This window comes from Pararge aegeria, chromosome 20 (genome assembly GCF_905163445.1).
Source record: "Pararge aegeria chromosome 20, ilParAegt1.1, whole genome shotgun sequence".
NCBI classification, from domain to species: Eukaryota; Metazoa; Arthropoda; class Insecta; order Lepidoptera; family Nymphalidae; genus Pararge; species Pararge aegeria.
This window is the reverse complement of record NC_053199.1, coordinates 5,695,770-5,715,766: the sequence shown is the minus strand read 5'-3', so window position 1 is coordinate 5,715,766 and position 19,997 is coordinate 5,695,770. Positions and strand designations below refer to the sequence as shown.

At 35.0% G+C, this 19,997-nt stretch overlaps 1 protein-coding gene across 1 annotated transcript in view; it reads right to left on the bottom strand.

The window, feature by feature from the left end:
- The window catches only part of LOC120632870 (gonadotropin-releasing hormone II receptor-like), a 39,621-nt gene extending 20,474 nt beyond the window's left edge, over positions 1–19,147 (bottom strand). The window contains exons 1-3 of the mRNA XM_039902909.1: positions 18,851–19,147; positions 7,246–7,367; positions 1,559–1,664 (exon numbers count right to left, since the gene is read on the bottom strand). Of these exons, the coding sequence (XP_039758843.1) occupies positions 1,559–1,664; positions 7,246–7,367; positions 18,851–19,147 (525 nt within the window). The remainder of the gene's footprint in view (positions 1–1,558; positions 1,665–7,245; positions 7,368–18,850) is intronic.
- Positions 19,148–19,997: the final 850 nt, after the last annotated feature.

Genomic DNA, 19,997 nt, shown 5'->3' with positions numbered 1-19,997 from the left:
AGCAGCGTCCTCTGCTAGCTGCTACCACCGGCTACTTCAGCACCAAGCGTGGTGATTTTAGGCAAAACCTTCACTTGGCTGAGGCCTTATAGTTCAGCAGTGGACTTATAGGTTATAGGCTTATTTATGATGGATTAACACGTCTATCCTATATATTTTAGTAGAACCTGAGCTTTTGATCGCAGAGCTCATCCGGGGAAGACTACCACCATGATAATTGCTGCAACAAACAGCATTGCTTTGTTCTGGTATGAAGGGCGTGGTGGCTTAAAACTTACGCCTCAAATTGATGGGAACATGGCGGCATATTGTAGGACGCGCATGCCCTGCGAAGCGTTGCTCTATTTAGGCGAGGGTTTCCCACTTACCAATATAATTGACGTACCAGGCAGATGGCCTGGTGGGCTACCTTCTTGGTACGTCACCAGGCCACATACTTGGACCGTCAGTTATTTCTATAAAAACCTTTTTCTGTTAAGCTACATTTCCTAAATGCAATACACGTGAAAAGCTTTTGAAATATCACAGTAGGTACTCAGGGTAAAATATAATCAAGGCTCTTTACAAAGCTTCACAGCAAGTTGGAAAGTGAATAGGTTTTGTTAAGTTACACGTGTAAAGCAGATAAGCCGTAAACCCGTAGAAGTATTTTTAGCATTAGCTAACAAGCGGACTTTAATTACGGTTTCTTTTACAAAACCGAGGACTGACTGTTTTTCCGGAGATGTTTTGTAGATAATAAATAATACGTATCTTAATCATGCAGTATAGAACTATTATATAATATTAGTAAGGTTTCAAAATATGCTCGGTCTGAAAAAAAATTAACGGTACGGAAAATGCTTTTCGAATTATATTTCGGTAGAGTGAATGACTGACACACTGAATGATTCGTTTCGCACTCGCTATTGAACACGGTGAATACGGGGTAAAGGTTTATTTAACCAGTATATGTGTATGTATGTGGCATTGTATTTCCTGAACAGATAAACCAATTCTGCTTTTTTTATTTTTTGTTTGAATAGTGAATAAGCGAGAGTGTTCTTAGCTATGTTTGATGAAAAGCGGTACAAGATGGCCGACGTGACAACAATGCAGATTATATATTTTATGAATACTATATCATATGACAAATTTTAAATCCAAGATGGCCGCCACCACATTAACATTTTTTATTTCACTACTCCCGCTTTAGAAATGCGTATCACATAAAAGGGTTTGACTAGTAGAACTATATTGAAAAACTGGGTTTTTTTTTTTATTTATACATCATTTTATGATATTTCACATATATATATATATAAATATATATACTGAAATATCATAAAATATATGTTATTACATGATTCATTATACATATCATGATACACTGATAGATGGTAAAAGTAAAAAAACGTACATGCGAACATAGAACGAGGAAGCGTTTGATGAAGTCATTAATTCAGGAAAATTTTACTAAGACGTGAAAGTGTTTTGATATTAATTGCAAACCACTCTACAATCACAAGTGTTTAAAAGTTATACCAATATTACTGTTACAATTATAAAAATAACTAACCTGAGGTAAACTGCAAAGTAGCGCGATGAACCATGCAAAAGATAGCATTGTTTTGCTTCGATTCCTCGCCACTGCCAGGCGGAGAGGATAAAGCACTGCAAAGAACCTGTATAAAAAAGGAAATAATTGAAATACTGGAAGTTCCACGACTCTTTACATGACATAGGTAAAGAAATCCTTAAGTCTAAATCTCAATGATATTTGCTACCGTTATAAAAAAAAATATATGAATGGAAGTTCTTTCAAGCGGTAGATAACCTTCAGAACAGACATGTCAGATTTCCTATACAACAAATGCCAATACATCTTTCCTTAGAATTAAAAAAATATAGATTAAGTATTTGGCAATTTAATTACGGTAGTCACAACAAACATTTAGGTATAATATAACGTAGTTAGAGTTCAAAAATATTTAAAACGCCTACCATAACTTAGTAATATTTTAATGAAAATTAATGATATCGAATTAAAATTTATGCTTATGTGGTTCCATATTTTATTAACAGTTAATCGGTTGAATATATTATTTTTGATTAAATCAAGTTTTATAACAAAATAATCGTAAATTACATTATTTATTTGCAATATAATATTCATAATATATATAAGGTCATGTTGTTGTTGCTTTAAACCAGAGTAGAAAACTCGTTTTTGTTCAAACTTTTGAGTTTTAATAAATGTAAAATGTTTTGGAAAATGGGTGCATATATAAAACTACGATTATCATTTAAAAATTGTTGATGATCCGTGGCCACGACGTGACAAAACTGACGTGATTCCATTCATGAAGGTCCAAATTAATTTTGTACTATGTATGTTTTTCATAAAAAATGTTTATTAACTTCGAAATCAGTTTAAAATCTTTAGTAAATAAACATGTTTTACCAAAAGGTTGATTATTTTGCAGTTAAAATAACAAATTGAAAAGATTCTCTGGGTTTGATACCCGGACATATAGTTATTGGGTTTAGTTTGTTAAGTCTGCCATTTTCTCCGAGGTTGTTTTGTTTCTTCTTACTTTTAAACTCGGCACTCGTTATATAAAGGAACTTTGCTCTGATGATAAACTAATAACTATTTCTTCCCTTCTTGTTTCTTCTTTTATTCATTTGTCTACAGTCTTTATGACTCTTACTCTCAAAATTAATAAATAAATATATAAAAATAGTTTATTTGGGTAAATAAAATTACTGTAAACACCAATGGCTGGGGCCTTTTTAAGGGTAGTATTACTACCCCTGTGTCAGAAGCCACCGCTCTTCCATAACAAGAAATAAACATAAAAACGAGGTATACAAACAAAAATATTTGTGTTGATATTAGAAATAATAGACATGTTACATATCAAAATGGGATGTTCAAAAATATATTTAAATCATGCTAGCTAGCTATTGAAGCCAGCTAGCATGATTTAAATATATCATGCTAGCATGAATAATTAACGAGTCTTAGAATCTTGTCTCAAGTAATTTTTAAGTAGAGCAAACAAATACCAAACCAAAAGTTGTGAAATTTATTTCGAGATAAAAAATTACCAATCAAACAATATTTTACTCGAAACGTATATATACGTTACAACCATCTTCCCGCCGTGGAAACAAAACTCAATATAAATAAACTCAAAACCGTATAAATAAATATGTTCTATTATGTTGCGTTCGACTAAAGCCAAACAGGTTTTCATTTAATTGAAAATACACATAGCAAAAAGCTATTCCAGGATCACACAATTTACGAATATAAAACAGGTAGGTTTTCCCTTTTGAAATTGTCGCTACGAAATATAAAAAAAAAATATGCTATTGTAAATGTGTATGCCGTCTTAAGATTGCTCTATCCGTAATGATTGTTTTCAAATAAGAGTCATGTTAAAAGTACCTACAAACTTTTCACTGTTTTATTCAAAAAAAGCTGTACCCCGCGTTCTTCGGCCACGTTTTTTACAAAGCCAGGGGGGCCCGCTTGTTTTCCTGGGTTAAAAATTGCCTATGTTACTCTCCGCTCTTTCAACTAACTCTATGCCAATAATCAGGATGATTGGCGGATTAGTTAGAACGTAAAATTCGCATTTATAATATTAGTAAAGATACGGATTATGCTAATCTTCAACAGGCTCAGGATTTCCATTAGCCATTTGCAGTCAGTTTCCAGGCATTATAGAGGGTTTATAATAAGCTGCCCCATTCAAGTCAAGAAGACTGACTTTTTCGTTCAGTAAGCAAAACCTCATACGACATACATACGACGATACGATACGTCTTTTGTAGGGAGTTCCAAATTCCACGGTTTTGCGCCGCTTGAATCCAGCGGCTACCTGCGACGCGCTAATGTCGTCCATCAACCTCGTCGGGGGTCGACCAACGCTGCGTTTACCAGTGCGGGGATGCCGTTCAAGCACCGTGGGACCCCAACGTCCATCTCTCCTCCGAGCTATGTGCCCCGCCCATTGCCACTTCAGCTTCGCGACTCGTTGAGATATGTCGGTAACTCTGGTGCTTCTACGGATCTCCACATTTCTGATTTTATCACGTAGAGATACTCCGAGCTCTCTCCATCGCCCGCTGAGTGACTCTGAGCCTTCTTATGAGGCCCATAGTTAGCGACCATGTTTCGGAGCCGTAGGTCATCACTGTCAACACGCACTGTTCGAAGACTTTGGTCTTCAGGCACTGAACGATTTTTGTCGAAAAGATGTCACAAAGCTTCCCGAACGCTGTCCATCCGAGTTGGGAAGAACTTTAATGGGAAGGAAGCAATACTTACTTACTTTAAATACTGCTATTAAACTAAACGTTATCATTTGAATAGGAGTATATCATAGCGTAACGGTGAGCGCTGTGAAATTAAGTAGGAGATACCGGGTTCGATTCCCCGCAGGGGCAATTTGGGAATTTGTAATTTCTGAATTTTCTCTGGTCGGGCCTGGTGACGTCAAAGGCGTGCCGCTAAGCGATTTAGTGTTTCGCTGAGATGTCGCGTGGAAACCGATTAGGGGTATGACTAGGTACCATGCTCGCTAACAGGTTAGCCCGCTACCATCTTAGACTGCATCATCACTTACCACCAGGTGAAATAGCATTCAAGGGCTAGTGGAATAAAAAAAAATATTATTACAGCATTTTGTTGCAGGATACTGAATGGTTAAACGGAGCAGATAGAAAAATGAATGTTAAAATGTAAAATGTAAATTGTTGATGTTGGAAAAGAGCAACTGCTGAGTTTCTTGCCGGCTTCTTCTCGGTAGAATCTGCCTTCCGAACCGGTGGTAGAGTCATTACAAACACACAGACTTGACGTTTCAATAGTGCTTATTTTAGGCCTACTTGAAATAAATGTATTTTGAATTTTGAATTTTGCAGCTAATGATAATGATGATCAGCTAATCTAGTCACCTTTTGTTTATTAATAAGTTCACTAAACCGCCCTCAGTGGCCACCCTCGGGACGAATAGGAATCTCATAAAACCACACCGGCACTTTCTTTATGCGATGCCCAAGAGGCTCATCCCGGTTGAAACGGTCACCAAGGTACCATCAGTGAAGGATTTATGTACTTGAAAACTCGAGACGTTTTCGTGTATCGAATCACTGTAATGGCAGGAAAATTGAAACTTACCAGTCTCGTGTTAAAGCTCGAATTTGTCTACACTTTTTCAAGCAGCTCTTTGGATAGAGTTAGCAGGACTTTTTTTTTTTAATTCATGTATGACTGCAATCTCAACTACTGGTAAGTAATGATGCAGTTATGGCAGTTTTATTAAACCCAAACCCTTAATCGGTTTCTACGGGATATCGTACCGGAACGGTAAATCGCTTGGCGGAACATCTTTGTCGACGCCAAACCTGAGAAAATTATGAAAGTATAAACTACTCAAATTGCCTCCGCCGCGGATTGAACCCGAGACACCTAACTTAAAACCAAAGCGCTTACCGCTGCGCCAGAGTGAGGTCGTCATAAGCGACGGAGAGGATAAGCGACTCTCTACAGAAGTTGTCAAGGTTCACTTTACCTTGACATCATAGCGATACTCAAAAACGACTACGGCAGCGAGCGTGCAAAACTTATACTAATGGTACTACTGTTTTGTCAATATTTGTTTTTAATGTTGCTCAACCAATCTACAATCGTCTACACCACATTACCCTCACGTTTCTTAGTATTTAACTAAGTAATATAAGATATTTTTATCATCAATCAAAAAATAGCCTATAACAGCTCACTGCTGGACTAAATACTTCTCCCAACGGCAGGATTTAGACCATATAAACACCAAGTTGGTCAGACGTCTTGGTGTTATAGATGGTAGTAGTAGCACAGAGGGTGCTGCCACCCATTATAAATATATCTATCTATCTATCTATATATAAAAGAGAAAGTGTGTGTGTATGTTACGTATAGGCTCCGAAACGGCTGGACCGATTTCAATGAAACTTTCAGGGAATCTCCGTATTGACCTGGCGAGAAATCCTGTAAAGTTTGGTGACGATCGGAGCACTCCTATTTATTTGTATTTCAGATATATTAACATACCTCATGGAAGTGAATAACCGAAGATATGTTGCGTAACATGAGTATAGATCGATCGCTATTGCCACTAGCTCAAATTGCAAAATCATCCCTCTAACACCATATAAGGCTACAAGGCTGGGACGAGAAGTATGAATAAGTTATTTTAATGTAAAATCCTGCGAAAGGCTGCCAAAATGCCAGCTATGTAGACTGGGTTCATTAGACACACACAATCTTTCATGAGCTGATAATATGATTATATTTACACAATAAAAACCCATTATTAATAAAAAGGGATCATAAACCCATTACGGGCTCACTACAGGGCTAGCACTCTCTGAGAAGGGTTATAATTAACGTGTCCACGTGCTTTGCACGTGCACGGTAACATGGAATAGGAGAAGTTTACCCCCGTTTATTATTACACATATATAATTTGGATATATTTCCACTACTGAGCCAGTTCTCTGAGTGTTGCTAAAACTGTGGGAGAAGATAATTTGAATCCTTCTCCCGGGAACATAATTGTCACCTACCCATGCTAGCCGTGCAGGATGAGCAGGGTGTTCGGACTAAACAGGCCTTTGAGATGAGGCCATTATGGAGAACTCTCAGGCATGAGGGACCTTTTGACCTTTTTGAAGTTATACTTCTTTTGGAGCGATGGAGAAAAATTATGAGAGTGAATTTTCTTCGAATTTGAATTCTACATCGTAAAGATAGTTCTATGTGGCATGAAAATCGATAACTATGTTCAAGTTGTATATTCTAGTATTTTTATATTTAGAACACGTGCTTCGTTACAGTACCAACAGTGTGAATAAATACATATTATTACGTTAATAAAACCTTTTTTATTTAAATAAAATCTTTTTGATTAATTTTAAAATTATCGTTAATCACTAATGCATTTTAGTTTTTTTTTCCATACGCCAAAGAAGTATAACTTCTAACGCGTGTACATAAGTACACACACTTTTTTTTTCTCTCACTAGATTCTTCTTCTTTAACTTTGGATCTAAGCAATTTTCGGTGTAGAAGATAAGTGTAATAATATCTCACCTATCGAGTGATATGCATACTAAAACGTTCGATGTTTTTTTCTCTCTAGATTCTTCTTCTTTAACTTTAGAGCTAAGCTATTTTCGGTGTAGAAGATAAGTGTAATAATTTCTCACCTATCGAGTGATATGCATACTAAAACGTTCGATGATAGGTAGAGACCGAATGCTCGAAGGACGAGGAAAATTTTGCAAGCCAAGTTCCCAGCCAGCCAGGCATTTGTGGTGCGCCAGGCAATCTGAAACAAATACTTTAGCATAAAATAAAGTCGACACCCTTGGAGCTCGCGGTCTTATAAGTGCAAGGTCCCGGGTTCAATGCCCTGTAGGGTTAATTAAGGAATTTATAATTAACTAGCGAAACAATACGCTGAAAGACAGATGTTTGGATGGATAAATGGAGAGTAGAGGCTTATTATAAGGACGTGAAACCCATTAAGGTCCCGTTGGCACCCTGCGGCCCTTCTTCTTCCTCTACGATAAACTTAGGTACAAAATACATTTTGTAAAAGGATTATAGTTTATGTATGTAATAGATATAGTATGTAGTACATTTTTGTATGATATAAAGTTATTAAGTAGTTTTAGAATTTATACCGTGAAGTATATATTAATAGTAACTGATATTAGGTAGTCTATATATATATATATAAATGTTATGTTGGTTTGTGTACGCTTCAAAAACTCAAAAAGTTCTGCACCGATCGAGCTGAAATTTTAGCATAATATATAATCCGCATCAAGGATTGTTTTTATCTACTTTTTGCATCAGCCACATATCCGCGACCGCGTAACTACAGATTTTTTTAACGATCGATGTACCAGTGACTGCGCCATCTGCCGAAAGTTCGATCTGTATTCTTTGTTTTGTTTCTCATTTTTTAACCGTTCCATAAAAATGTGCCATAGCGATGCGTGGCAGGGTACAACTAGTTAATTATAAATTGCTTAATTACATACAACTCGGGACCTTCCACTTATATTATCTGATAGTAAGTAGTTTATGTGTAAATAATTGACGCATCACCCCGTGCTATCGGATTTCCGCTCGCCAAAGGTTGTCTGGGAGAGATCGCTGTAGCGATAAGAACGCCTTTTCACGCAGAATGTTTAGTAAATTTTTTTTTTTACTGTTATTTTGTTTCTTTCTCAGTATTTATATATATCTGATGCGCATTCGAAAATATCTAACTTGTCTTGAAATTGCTCGACTCAAGCCCCTCCGCCCATGTAGAAGAAGAAGAAGAAATACTTTATTGCACACAAAAATCAAAACATACATAAAATAAAGAATAAACAAAAGAACAAGAATTATAAGCATGCAAAGGCGGTCTTATTACTGCATGCAAACTCTTACAGTACAATGTAGGAACAAAAATCGGGCTGATAATATTGCCTTTGCAATTTTTAAATCAGCGTGTTTAGTTTTTGCAGATATAACATGGGTCAACGACAGTCAGGCGTAGGAGTTGCCCCTTTAACGAAACGAAAAATTAGTACATTTTTTTTTAATGTAATAATATGAAAAACATCCAACAGTGAATCTATCACTGAAAAATTACATGGAAATATACTATGTCAAAAGTCAAAATTATCATTATTCAAGTAGATGGCACTTATGATCCAAACATGTTTTGTAACCACACTGGGAAATAAAAAAAAAACATATTCTCACTATCACTCATAAACAAATAAATATCAATACAAAAATTAAATCTTTCGCCCTCTTTATATTAGTATAGGAGTATATAAAATTATCTATTTAGTTTGAGTAAGTCTACGTTAGATAAATAATGTTACTTAGAACGGAATAGATTTAATAATAAATGTTAAGTACAGAATATATAAATAATAATAAATAAATCAATTGCTTTGCTTAACCTATTTATACTACCTCTCTAACGCCAACTATCTGATTACATAAAATACATAGTTTCATAGTTTGATGAGAGCTTTGATTGTGAGTTATGCTATAAGTATATCATAATGAAATAAGTTTTCAAAGTAGTTTAATAACATCGAGCGCTTGTTTAATAACTAAGTAGGTAGCGGTAAGGCGAATTAACATATTATATTTAGATATATTGTACCTTTATTCGACCTATACCGCAATAAAATCATCGTACTCACATATTGGGGTAGCTGAAAGAGACCTAATAGAGGAAAACTTCATGTATCATATATTCACAATCAAAATTTATGGTACATTTAAAAAAAAAAAAACAAATATTGGTACCAGTGATGGGCCGAGTACTCGTTCATTTCCCGGAACTCGGCATACTCGGCAGTTTTTTAATTACTCGTAATATGTTACGACGACACACGCATCGCAATCTAGCCTCAAATTAATTAATTTAATATTTTTTATAAATAACTAGATGTACCCTGCGGCTTCGACCGCGTTAATAACGGTACGCAGCGTAATCTATAAATCACATACTAAACGTAAAGTTTTTTCAATCGCTCTGGTAGTGCCAACTATACAAGCCTATGATATTAAGTACAGATAGTATTTCCACATATTTAAACATACGACTGAGGTGTGGGCGAATAATATACCTACTTGTTGTTGCTTTTGTAGCCTTAATCACACAATTTAAAACCTTCACCAAACGCAAATGTACGGTCCGCGTATCTATTCCCGTTTTGCTTTATTTAAAATACTTTTAATTCCCTATGCCCAATGACAGATAATGTGGCCTAACAATAGCGATACATATTAGTCGATAGCACTAGGTAGGTACGCAATGTTGACCCAAGTCAGTAAATGAATGGGTGCCCGACTTTGGAAATTTGTAAGATAATTTGATATCAATCAGTTTTAGCTTTGCATAAACGACACTTGCTTCCTGTATAAGAGACGTACTAAACTTGCATAAACGAAACTTGCTTCCTGTGTTTCAAAGTACTAAATTTGCATCAACGACACTTGTTTCCTTTATTCGAAACGTACTAAACTTGCATAAACGACACTTGCTTCTTTTATGCGTAGCTTTCTTAACTTGCATAAACGTCACTTGCTTCCTGTATATGAGAAGTACTAAACTTACATAAACAATACTTGCAACCTGTATTCGAGACGTGCTAAACATGCATAAATGACACTTGCTTCCTTTATTTGACACGTACAAAACTAGCATAAACGACACTTGCTTCCTGTGTTTCAAAGTACTAAATTTGCATCAACGACACTTGTTTCCTTTATTTGAAACGAACTAAACTTGCATAAACGACACTTGCTTTTTTTATGCGTAGCTTTCTAAACTTGCATAAACGTCACTTGCTTCCTGTATTTGAAAAGTACTAAACTTACATAAACGATACTTGCAACCTGTATTCGAGACGTGCTAAACTTGCATAAATGACACTTGCTTCCTTTATTTGCAACGTACTAAACTTGCATAAACGACACTTGCTTCGCTGCTGCCCTTTCTCCATTATATTCCCTCAATCCTGCCTCCTACCTTAGTTGTTACATACATAGTTATAGACTATTTTTCTCGGATTAAAGATTTATGAGAATAGACATATAGAATCAAAGGTCAACATAAAGCTTTTACATCAAGTAAACTACACCTAAATTGTATGAAATGTAATCATGGAATGTATATGAAGAAACTCTGGGGACTATCTGTAGTAATTAGAGCAATATATGAATCTAGCTATTGCTTGCGACTTCGTCCGCGTTTGTTTTTGTTTTTAAAGCATTCCATAGAAACAGTATATTTAGGAGATGTGTCGCGTTTAATTAAGGTAGTTCTACAGATATTTTTAAATTCTTTTTTTAAAAAACTTTAGGTCTAGTTTTTTATTTTTTTTTTTCAATTAATCGCATCTCTTAAAAAAATCTTCTGTTAGGTGTACTTCTTAAATTTAATAATATCACGATAACTTCTAAATTAAATGTTCAATTGCAATGAATTAAAAAGTATTTTAAGTACTGCTTTATAAATATTCCTGATGATAAAACTATTTATTTCAATAAGAATACTAATAAAAACTGCGAAAAATGCGATACTAATAAAAAATAGCCCATGTTACTACTTTCAACGAAAATTATCTATTCAAAATCATCATGAACAGAGAAAAAATAAATTGGTAGTTAGAGATACACAGCTTTCCGCAAAACACGGACATTAAATTGTAATTAAATACTTGATCGTTGAGAATAAACAAAAGTACTCAATTAATTGTCGAATTTGGTTTGATGCCTGGTTGAACATAATCGTAATTACCTACTACAAACAAACATGAACATCGTAAACGTTTAACGATTTAAATAGAAAATCGTATTTTGTGTTTAAACACGGTTTTAACAGGCACCCAAAATTGTATGAAAAGGAAAAAGGAAACGTAATTTAACTGACACTCGACCCACAATAAATTTCACCATGGGCTTAATAAATATTGACGTGTGATGAGTTATCAACATTATCATCTACAGCGCAAATTAAATTTAAGTGCAGGATGTTTGTAAAATTGTTTTTTTTTGTGTGTTTAACATAATATATATACTCACATATATGATTTTTCTGTATATTACGCAGTATTAGTATGTAAAGTATATGTAATGTATATCAATTATTTATTTTTAAATTCAATGTTGCACTATCCCGTTTTCCGTACTAAACATGCCTCATCAACCAAAGGTTGTCTGGAGGAGATCGCTTCAAGCGATAAGGCCGCCTATGTGATAATGTGCATATATATTTATTTACCTTTTGTTCAATTTGTTTTATTTTCTGTACGTGCAACAAAGATTTTCTATCTATCTATATTTTATTTATATTTAAATTTTCTATTTTCTATATACCATTAATTATCATTAAGGTCAAAAGTTGAGGGCTCGTGTTTCTAATTTAACTTACATGACTTCAGAATAAATTGCCCAATGTGTTTGATACATTTTATAGCAATATAATTAGGGTTAGAAGGCCCTAAACTCTAAACTAAATTAAGAGGAAGGTAACCTAAGCCGCTGTCGGCATCCTTAATTGAAACTAGTTATTTAGAGGCAGCAATTTTTCAGCCAGTTTAACCTTTCATCAGACAAGGAAAAGTTTTTAAGTTATACCTACTTCTAAGACAGTGAAAAATCATTGACGAGTATTGGAATTGGTGTAGCACAAATGACAACCTGTATTAAAAATAATGAATTATTGATACTCGAGGCGAGGACTTTCACTTGGCAAAAAAGGTTCAAATGGTTGGGAAGTTAGTTTTAATAGGTTGAGTTCTCAAGTGCATCAATGCGTGTTGCCAGTGATGACTTACGGATCCGAAACGCTTACTATGGGCCTCATAAGAAGGCCTAGAGAGAGATCACTCATTGGGCGATGGAAAGAGCAATGTTGGGAGTATCTCTACGTGATCAAATCAGAAATGAGGAGATCCGTAGCAGAGCCAAAGTTACCGACATAGCTCAGAAAGTCGCAAAGCTGAAGTGGAAATGGGCGGGGCACATAGGGCTTGGAGAACTGATACACGTTGGGGTTCCAAGGTGCTGGAATAGCAACCGCGCACTGGTAAACGCAGCGTTGGTCCCCAACGAGGTGGACAGACGACATCAAACGAGTTGCTGCGAGCCGCTGGAAACAAGCGGCCCAGGACCGTGGATTTTGGAACAAAAGACCTATGTCCAGCAGTGGACTTCAATGGGTTTAAGTGATGATGATGAGTACTTTCTGCAAGGCGTAGTTCACGTCCAAAATTGAGCGTGAATTGAAAGTAATTTTAAGGACACATTTTGCCACATGGGAGAAACGTTATCTCTGCTATGAGAGAGAAGGATTGTATCAAGCGGTGGGATGTTAAAAGCAGCCTCCTGTAAATATTATAATACTCTTTATTTCTGCATTTTAGTGTTTAAAGAAGGTGTATTAATTTAATTGGTAAAGTTCGTTAAATACTTGTCTATGCTGTGTTTGGCGCGAAATCGCACCGGAACACTAAATCATTAGCGGCACGGCACGTCTTTGTCGGCAGGGTGATAACTAGCCACGGCCAAAAAGCCTCCCATCAGAGCAGACCAGAGAAAATTCAGAAATTATAAATTTCCAAATCATCCCTATTGTCATGTAGAAAATGAGCGGATTATCTGCATACACCTGAACAGATCAGTGTGTGATATCTAAGAACGAGATTACGCCAGCTTTCGAACAAAAAACGTATCAAAATCAATCCATTCGTTTGGGAGCTACGATGTTACAAGCAGCCACAAAAAATTACACGTTGAACTTAATGCTCTTCGTGACTGTTAGGTTACAAAATAAAGACTAACGCCCTGATATGGTTCTGCACTTCCATTGTAATTGTTTATTTGTTTGTTCATAGACTCAACTGCCATACCATTTTTGACGAATGTAACAGTGTGGGTGCATATTTTTGTTAGTACATGAGTACGCGTTTGTGTGTGTGCGTGTGTGCGTGGGAGTGCTTGTATCTTATTTGGATTATAAACTTAAGTAGTTATAGTGCTCGCCTGAAAGCTCATCAGCGTAATTATTCTTTATTTCCGACAGTACAAAGGACTTTCATAAAACTTTAAAACACATTTCGCGCACTTGAATTTGCATTTTCCGGGTTCAAATGAGCATTTTCACCGTTACATCCACTGTTTATGTTCTTTGTGAAAGTTATGTTAAGCCCAAACAGATATTTTAATAAAAATGAGTTTGGTTAGCTCCCTGGTGCAGTGGTCAGCGATGGGAGACTAAAAGTTTGAATCTCGGGTCGAACCAAGAATTGTTAGGTATTGCGTAATTTATATTGAGCTTTTTACTACGACTTCCCTTTCGGGGGACGGAGTTGGAATCCCAGCACGCACTTCTAACTTTTGTAAGTTATCTGCGTTTTAAGCAATTAAAATATTACAAGCTTCAACGTTGAAGAAAAAAATCGTGAAGAAACCTGCATGCCTGAGAGTTCTACATAATGTTCTCAAAAGGTGTGTGAAGTCTAATAATCCGCACTGGGCCAGCGTGGTGGAATACGGCCTTAACCCCTTCTGATTGTGGAAAGAGACCCGTGCTCTGTAGAGGGCCGGTAATAGGTTGATATGATGATGATGATGAGTTTTTTTTCTCAAAATTCTTAGTACAAGCCCGAAGTTAGAAAATTTGCGGTGTCCAGCGCCATTTATCATGACTAAAACATGGTCTAAAAGGCTTTATACCGTGAGAGAGGAGGCCTTTGCTCAGAACTGTAACTGAATTAAAATATTGGAATGCGAGTTTATACCTATAGAGTACGAGTGAACTACCAGAAGACCACTCGTCTGCCCATGCGTCACACACTTCAAAGAAAAAAGTTACATGACATAAAGCTCATATTTCAATCCTTTAAATTGAGTACAGTAGTTGGTATGTCACGACCAAGCTGTTAACCTTATTTTATAATACCAATTATAATTAGATAACCCTGAGCCGTTTCTAAGAAAAAAGAGACACAGATAATTAAGTAAAAAACTGATATATTTTTTAGTAAAAACTGGAACAAGTTGTGCAGCTGTATAATTTAAAAAATAACCATCTAAAGCTTCTCGTATTTTGATTATCATTCAAACTTTATGGTTTATTGTAAACAAAACTATTGAATTATCTATATTTGACAGGCGCTGTAGGGAGCGCTGTGGTCTAATAAGTACGGAGTCAAGGGTTCGGTTCTCCGCAGGTCAATTTGTTTAAGATTTCGGAAATTTAGCGTACGGTACGATGCCCTGCAGAGGCATAGGGGTATGGTTTTGAATGAACCGTCAAACGATTCTTCAAACTTAAACTGCATCTATCAATGGCTATCTTGTAGTGGAAAAAAGAGAATCGTAATATCACTTCATTTAAAAAGTTTATCATACTCGCAAGAATAAAACAGAAACACTTTATTCAATAATAACTGAAGTTAATATCACAACACATTGCTTACACATATTCAAGATGGCGGATATCAACGGAAAACAACGAACAGTTAACGATTTATTACCAGAAAAGCCTGTTTATTCTAAGAGGTTTTAATATCTTATATCTTTAAACGAGCAATTATTGTATATATATAATAGGAATCTCGGAATCGGCTCCAACGATTTTTATGAAGTTTAGTATACAGGGGGTTTAGGGGGCGATACATACATCTAGCTAGGATTCATTTTTAGAAAATGTCATTTTATTTGTGTTTTAACGGTAAAACTGATTTGGTGCAGACGAAGTTGCGAGGGTCAGCTAGGAAGATATTATAAGACAATTATTTAATTGATTTATTATGATTAAGTCATTATTGCAGCCATATCAGAATCACATAGTATAATATTAAAAGCACTCTGTGGTTCTCTGAACTAATCTGTAATTTTGTTTAAACTTTTTCAAGATGGCGTATATAACAATAACGAAAAGTTAACCATTTATTAAAAAAATAACTAATTATTCTTAGAGATTTAACATAAGATATTATAAAATTGTCACAAGACAGTTATGTCATTGATTTCTTATGATTAAGTTGCTATTCCAGCCTTTAATCGAAATCAAAAAGCTATAATATTAAAAGTACTTTGTGGTCTAAATTCTGTATCAAACCGCACCGATATTTACATCAAAATACCCACCGAACTAACTTGTCATTAACATTCGCGGTGACTAAATTTTAATCATTCCTTTGTGACTCCCCAATAAATTAATTGAAAATATGTATCGTAATTTTAAATTTAAAATTAAAAATAAAATATTTGGCCATACGAGTATAAGTTAGCCCTTGACTGCAATTTCACCTGTTGGTAGGTAAAGATGCAGTCTTAGATGACTTTCACTTTCACTTTATACCTATTAACGCCTCACTGCTGGGTAAAAAGGACATTTCTGGTAAAAAGGACTGACGCACAGATAGGTAACAAAGTATCCCTAAGGAACACATTTTTTTAATTATCTATACTTATGATAAAACTGTAACTGGAAGATTTCTGTACATTTAATATATTTTGAAAATTTTGAGTACTGAGTCCAAAACAGATTTTTATTTAATTTTCGTCTGTCTGTCTGTCTTTCTGTCTGTCTGTCTGTCCGGGCATGACGTGAACAATACTTAACGGATTGAAATGAAATTTGGTACAGTGGTAGCTGATATCCCAAGTCAACATATAGGATACTTGTTACCGATAAACAATAAGATTCCTCCGGGAAATGGGATAATTTTTTTTATCAATTTTAATTCATATCTCCGTTAAATTTGCACCGATTTTATTTATTATTTATATAAATATGGTCGGAGATCAAGTACATAATTCTTCACAGATAACAGCAAGTCGCAAGGCATATGGGAAAACGATCGAATGCATGCGCACCATCCTACTAATATTATAAATGCGAAAGTTTGTGAGGATAGATGCATGGATGGATGGATGGATGTATGTATGGATATTTGTTACGCTTTAACGCCACAACAAATGAACTGATTTGGCTGAAATTTAGCAGATATACCTACAGTATAGTCTGGAATAGCTCATTTCTTCTTCTTCTGCTTCTTTTTATCCCGGAAAAGCAAACAGCTTCTACAGGATAGCATCACTATTTTTTCCGCATTTGTCTTTCAAAATCGGCGCAACGGAGTTTTATATGGACGTGGTTTTTTGGATAGGCATAGTTGAAATAGCTTTTAAATTTTGTTTGGTTGAACGCGCTAATCTCAGAAAATGCATAAGCAATGCATAACATAAATTCTCCCATTTTTCTTATCAATATCTAAAATGTCATAAATTTGATCAAGGTCTCAATTTTCGTTTGGCAACGCTATATAAATTCAATGATATTATATTGAGCTAATTTTTAACCACAGATTTACATAATATTTGTTAAGTTACTATATTCCTTATTTCCAAACTCTATAAACTGTGAGACCTCGCTTCACTGGCTAAATGTTTTTAAATAGAAAAGCTACAACTAAATTTACAATAACGAAGCCGCCACCTAATACCTGGCATTTTATATTTCTAGATGCTTACTTAAATATTATCAACTCTTTCGAGATCTGTGATACGGTAATTGCATTCGTCGTCTACGAAGTTCAAGGTAGTATAATTTAAATGTAATGTAATGTAACTATGTCATTGAAATACATTTTATACGTCAGGTACTTGTTATCTCAGGTTCAAAGCCTTTAATATAATTTACTTCGTATAAATTGACTATAAAATAGTTATAATGAAAACCAGCCAAGTTTTTCATGGGGTCCTTCTCATTAAATGCGCGTTTGGAACGTACAGAGTTTTAGTTTAAAGTTGGTGATAATCACCCGACAATAATGGACACTTTAAGTGTGAACGTTACGCGACCTACGTAGTAAATAATTTTAGAAAAATTCAAACATTTTGGAAAAATTCAAAAATTATGATTTATAATTGGATTTATTTTAAGTTAAAAGATTCATCATTAATTAACTGGTTTACATACTTTGCTGCGTGCTTGCACTTACTATGCAAATTATTTGCATACCTCAAGAGGTATACTGAATAATTTAGCGTAACTTTTTGCTGTCAAGGATTCCTCATCGAACTATAAATTCGTATAGTTTTATAATTTCAGTAGTAGAGCTTTTTGTGACGAAGCACGTCCGGAGAAGTACTAACGCTTATTTCTACCGCCAAACAGCATTGCTGTGTTCTCGTGTAGTTACAGGCAAATAAGGTTTTACCTACGTTTGACTTTGATGGCTACAGGAAGTCACTTTGTTCGTCGAAAGTGTTCCTTGCATGCCCTGCATTTTTCTCTACATATTTACTACATCCCAAAAGATTTGCCGTAGAATTAATTGAAAAATCTTTTGACAAAGCTAACTAGCTATGTCTAAAGAATTCTCATTTCCTCATTGAGCTACAAACTCGTTTAAAGAACTTTGCTGCGCGGTCGCCCAGCTTATTATAAACATTTATTGTTAGACCTACTAACTTACGTAATCTAACCTATCTACCTATGTTTCGTACAACACACATTTAAGTATTTTTATAAAAAGAGGTTTTGGAGTACCTTCTTCGGTCTTGTGTTAGAGAAATATGCTGAAACATTTATTAGATTAGAAATCGAAAACAAGAACTTGAAGAAATGAAAAAAAAATCTAAAATGTTAATTATGTTCAGGGTAAATAAAAAACCACAAGGCAGACGTAAATCCAGAAAACTCTCACAAGTTCCCTCAACATTATATATTCTGTTTTCCTCCTTTATTTTAATGTTCACGAGCTAGTGCAAACCTCACAAATTAAGATTAGCGTAAAATGAATGGAAACATTTATACATTCTTGTTCATTATTATAGAGCAGCTATATTTTTGTTGACTAAAACATACTTTGCATACATTTATCAAAATCTTTTTCTCTTTTTCTTTATATTTATATAAACCTATGCTTTTACATAAACTGTTGCAAAATCGCCTTACTTATAAATCTTCAAATTGACTGCAAATGGTTACTAAAACCGAATTTACATGTCTTAAGATGAATACTAAAGATTTCTCATGGCGCTATAATAATAATAATACTAGCCTTTCTTATTCTAACAAAAGATTAAAATATGAAAAAAATTAACTTTAAATTCCATTAGGTACTAAAAACTATTTTTCTGGTATAGGCTCCTCCAAGCTAGCCAATATATGACGGTGTTGTGAGAGATTTTTCATGGAGATGGTTGCATGAAAAATGCACATTACCTCACTTTCTACAGACATGTCACAAATCAAACTTTGCTTACCTCAAGTGGTATACCAATGAAGATGACAATAAGGTCTGCCACCACTAAATGGGTCATTAACAAGTTAACCCTTGACTTCCTCCTTCTCGACCGCACTAACGACACAAACACTGACACGTTTCCAATTGCACCCACTACGAACAAGGCACTGTATATCCCAACAACAAAACCCTGGTCGGAGTTCGGCACTGCGTCTGACACAGTGTCATTTATGTTCGAGTTCATATTTTGATCTGTACTGAAGTATTCCCAAAAGTTTTGATCGAGGTCCGACGCTTCCAAGGAAACGTTATCCATTCTCACTTTAATTAATAAACCTCTAACGCTTACATATTTAATAATAACATGTATTTAATTAAGTGTATTTTATGAATAAAGAAAATCTTTTTTTTGGTAGCACTATTTTTTTTTAAAACGCTTTATGCATCTAATGAAATAAAACAGAATGCATAAAAATTTTAAATCACTGTTCACTTTGTCCCGTCGTCATAATTGAATTAAACAGTTTAAAAAAGTTCTACGTTTTCGTAGCGCAGGCAGTAGCTACGCTGAATCTACGCGACTGTGCGGCGTAGCATCCTGGCCGACTATGGCGGACGGATGAACGCCTACGCTATTAATTTATCCGTCGTGGCAATAAAATCAGACTACTAGAAATTCGCTTACACAAAAATGAAGTAAATAACAATTACTCGTATGGCGAAGTAGGAACGTTCAATATTGCTTCCATACTTTTAAGAATTTGCTTCGTAGTTTCTTTTATTATAAATTTTTTTCATTACTTTAAACTTTCAATATAAAATTGAAAACTCGTAAAAATTCCTTAGCGACTAATAAAATGGGACCGGATTAAAAAAATATAAAGATAAATACGATTATGTGTCATATCTTCTCTTAAAAACTTTTTCACTCTGTTTTTCATAGAATCCATTTCATTCCTTTTGGAATAGATTTCAGAAATTGGAAGTAGCTCATGTAATTACTGTCCCCGTCCAAATTGGCTCAGTTGTTTCGGAGATTAACCTGCATCGTACCACCAGTGTGATTGCAGTCAAGGGCTAACTTGTGTGGATTATAATAAGTAATAAATAAATATACTAAGACAATACACACATCGCCATCTAGCCCCAAAGTAAACGTAGCTTGT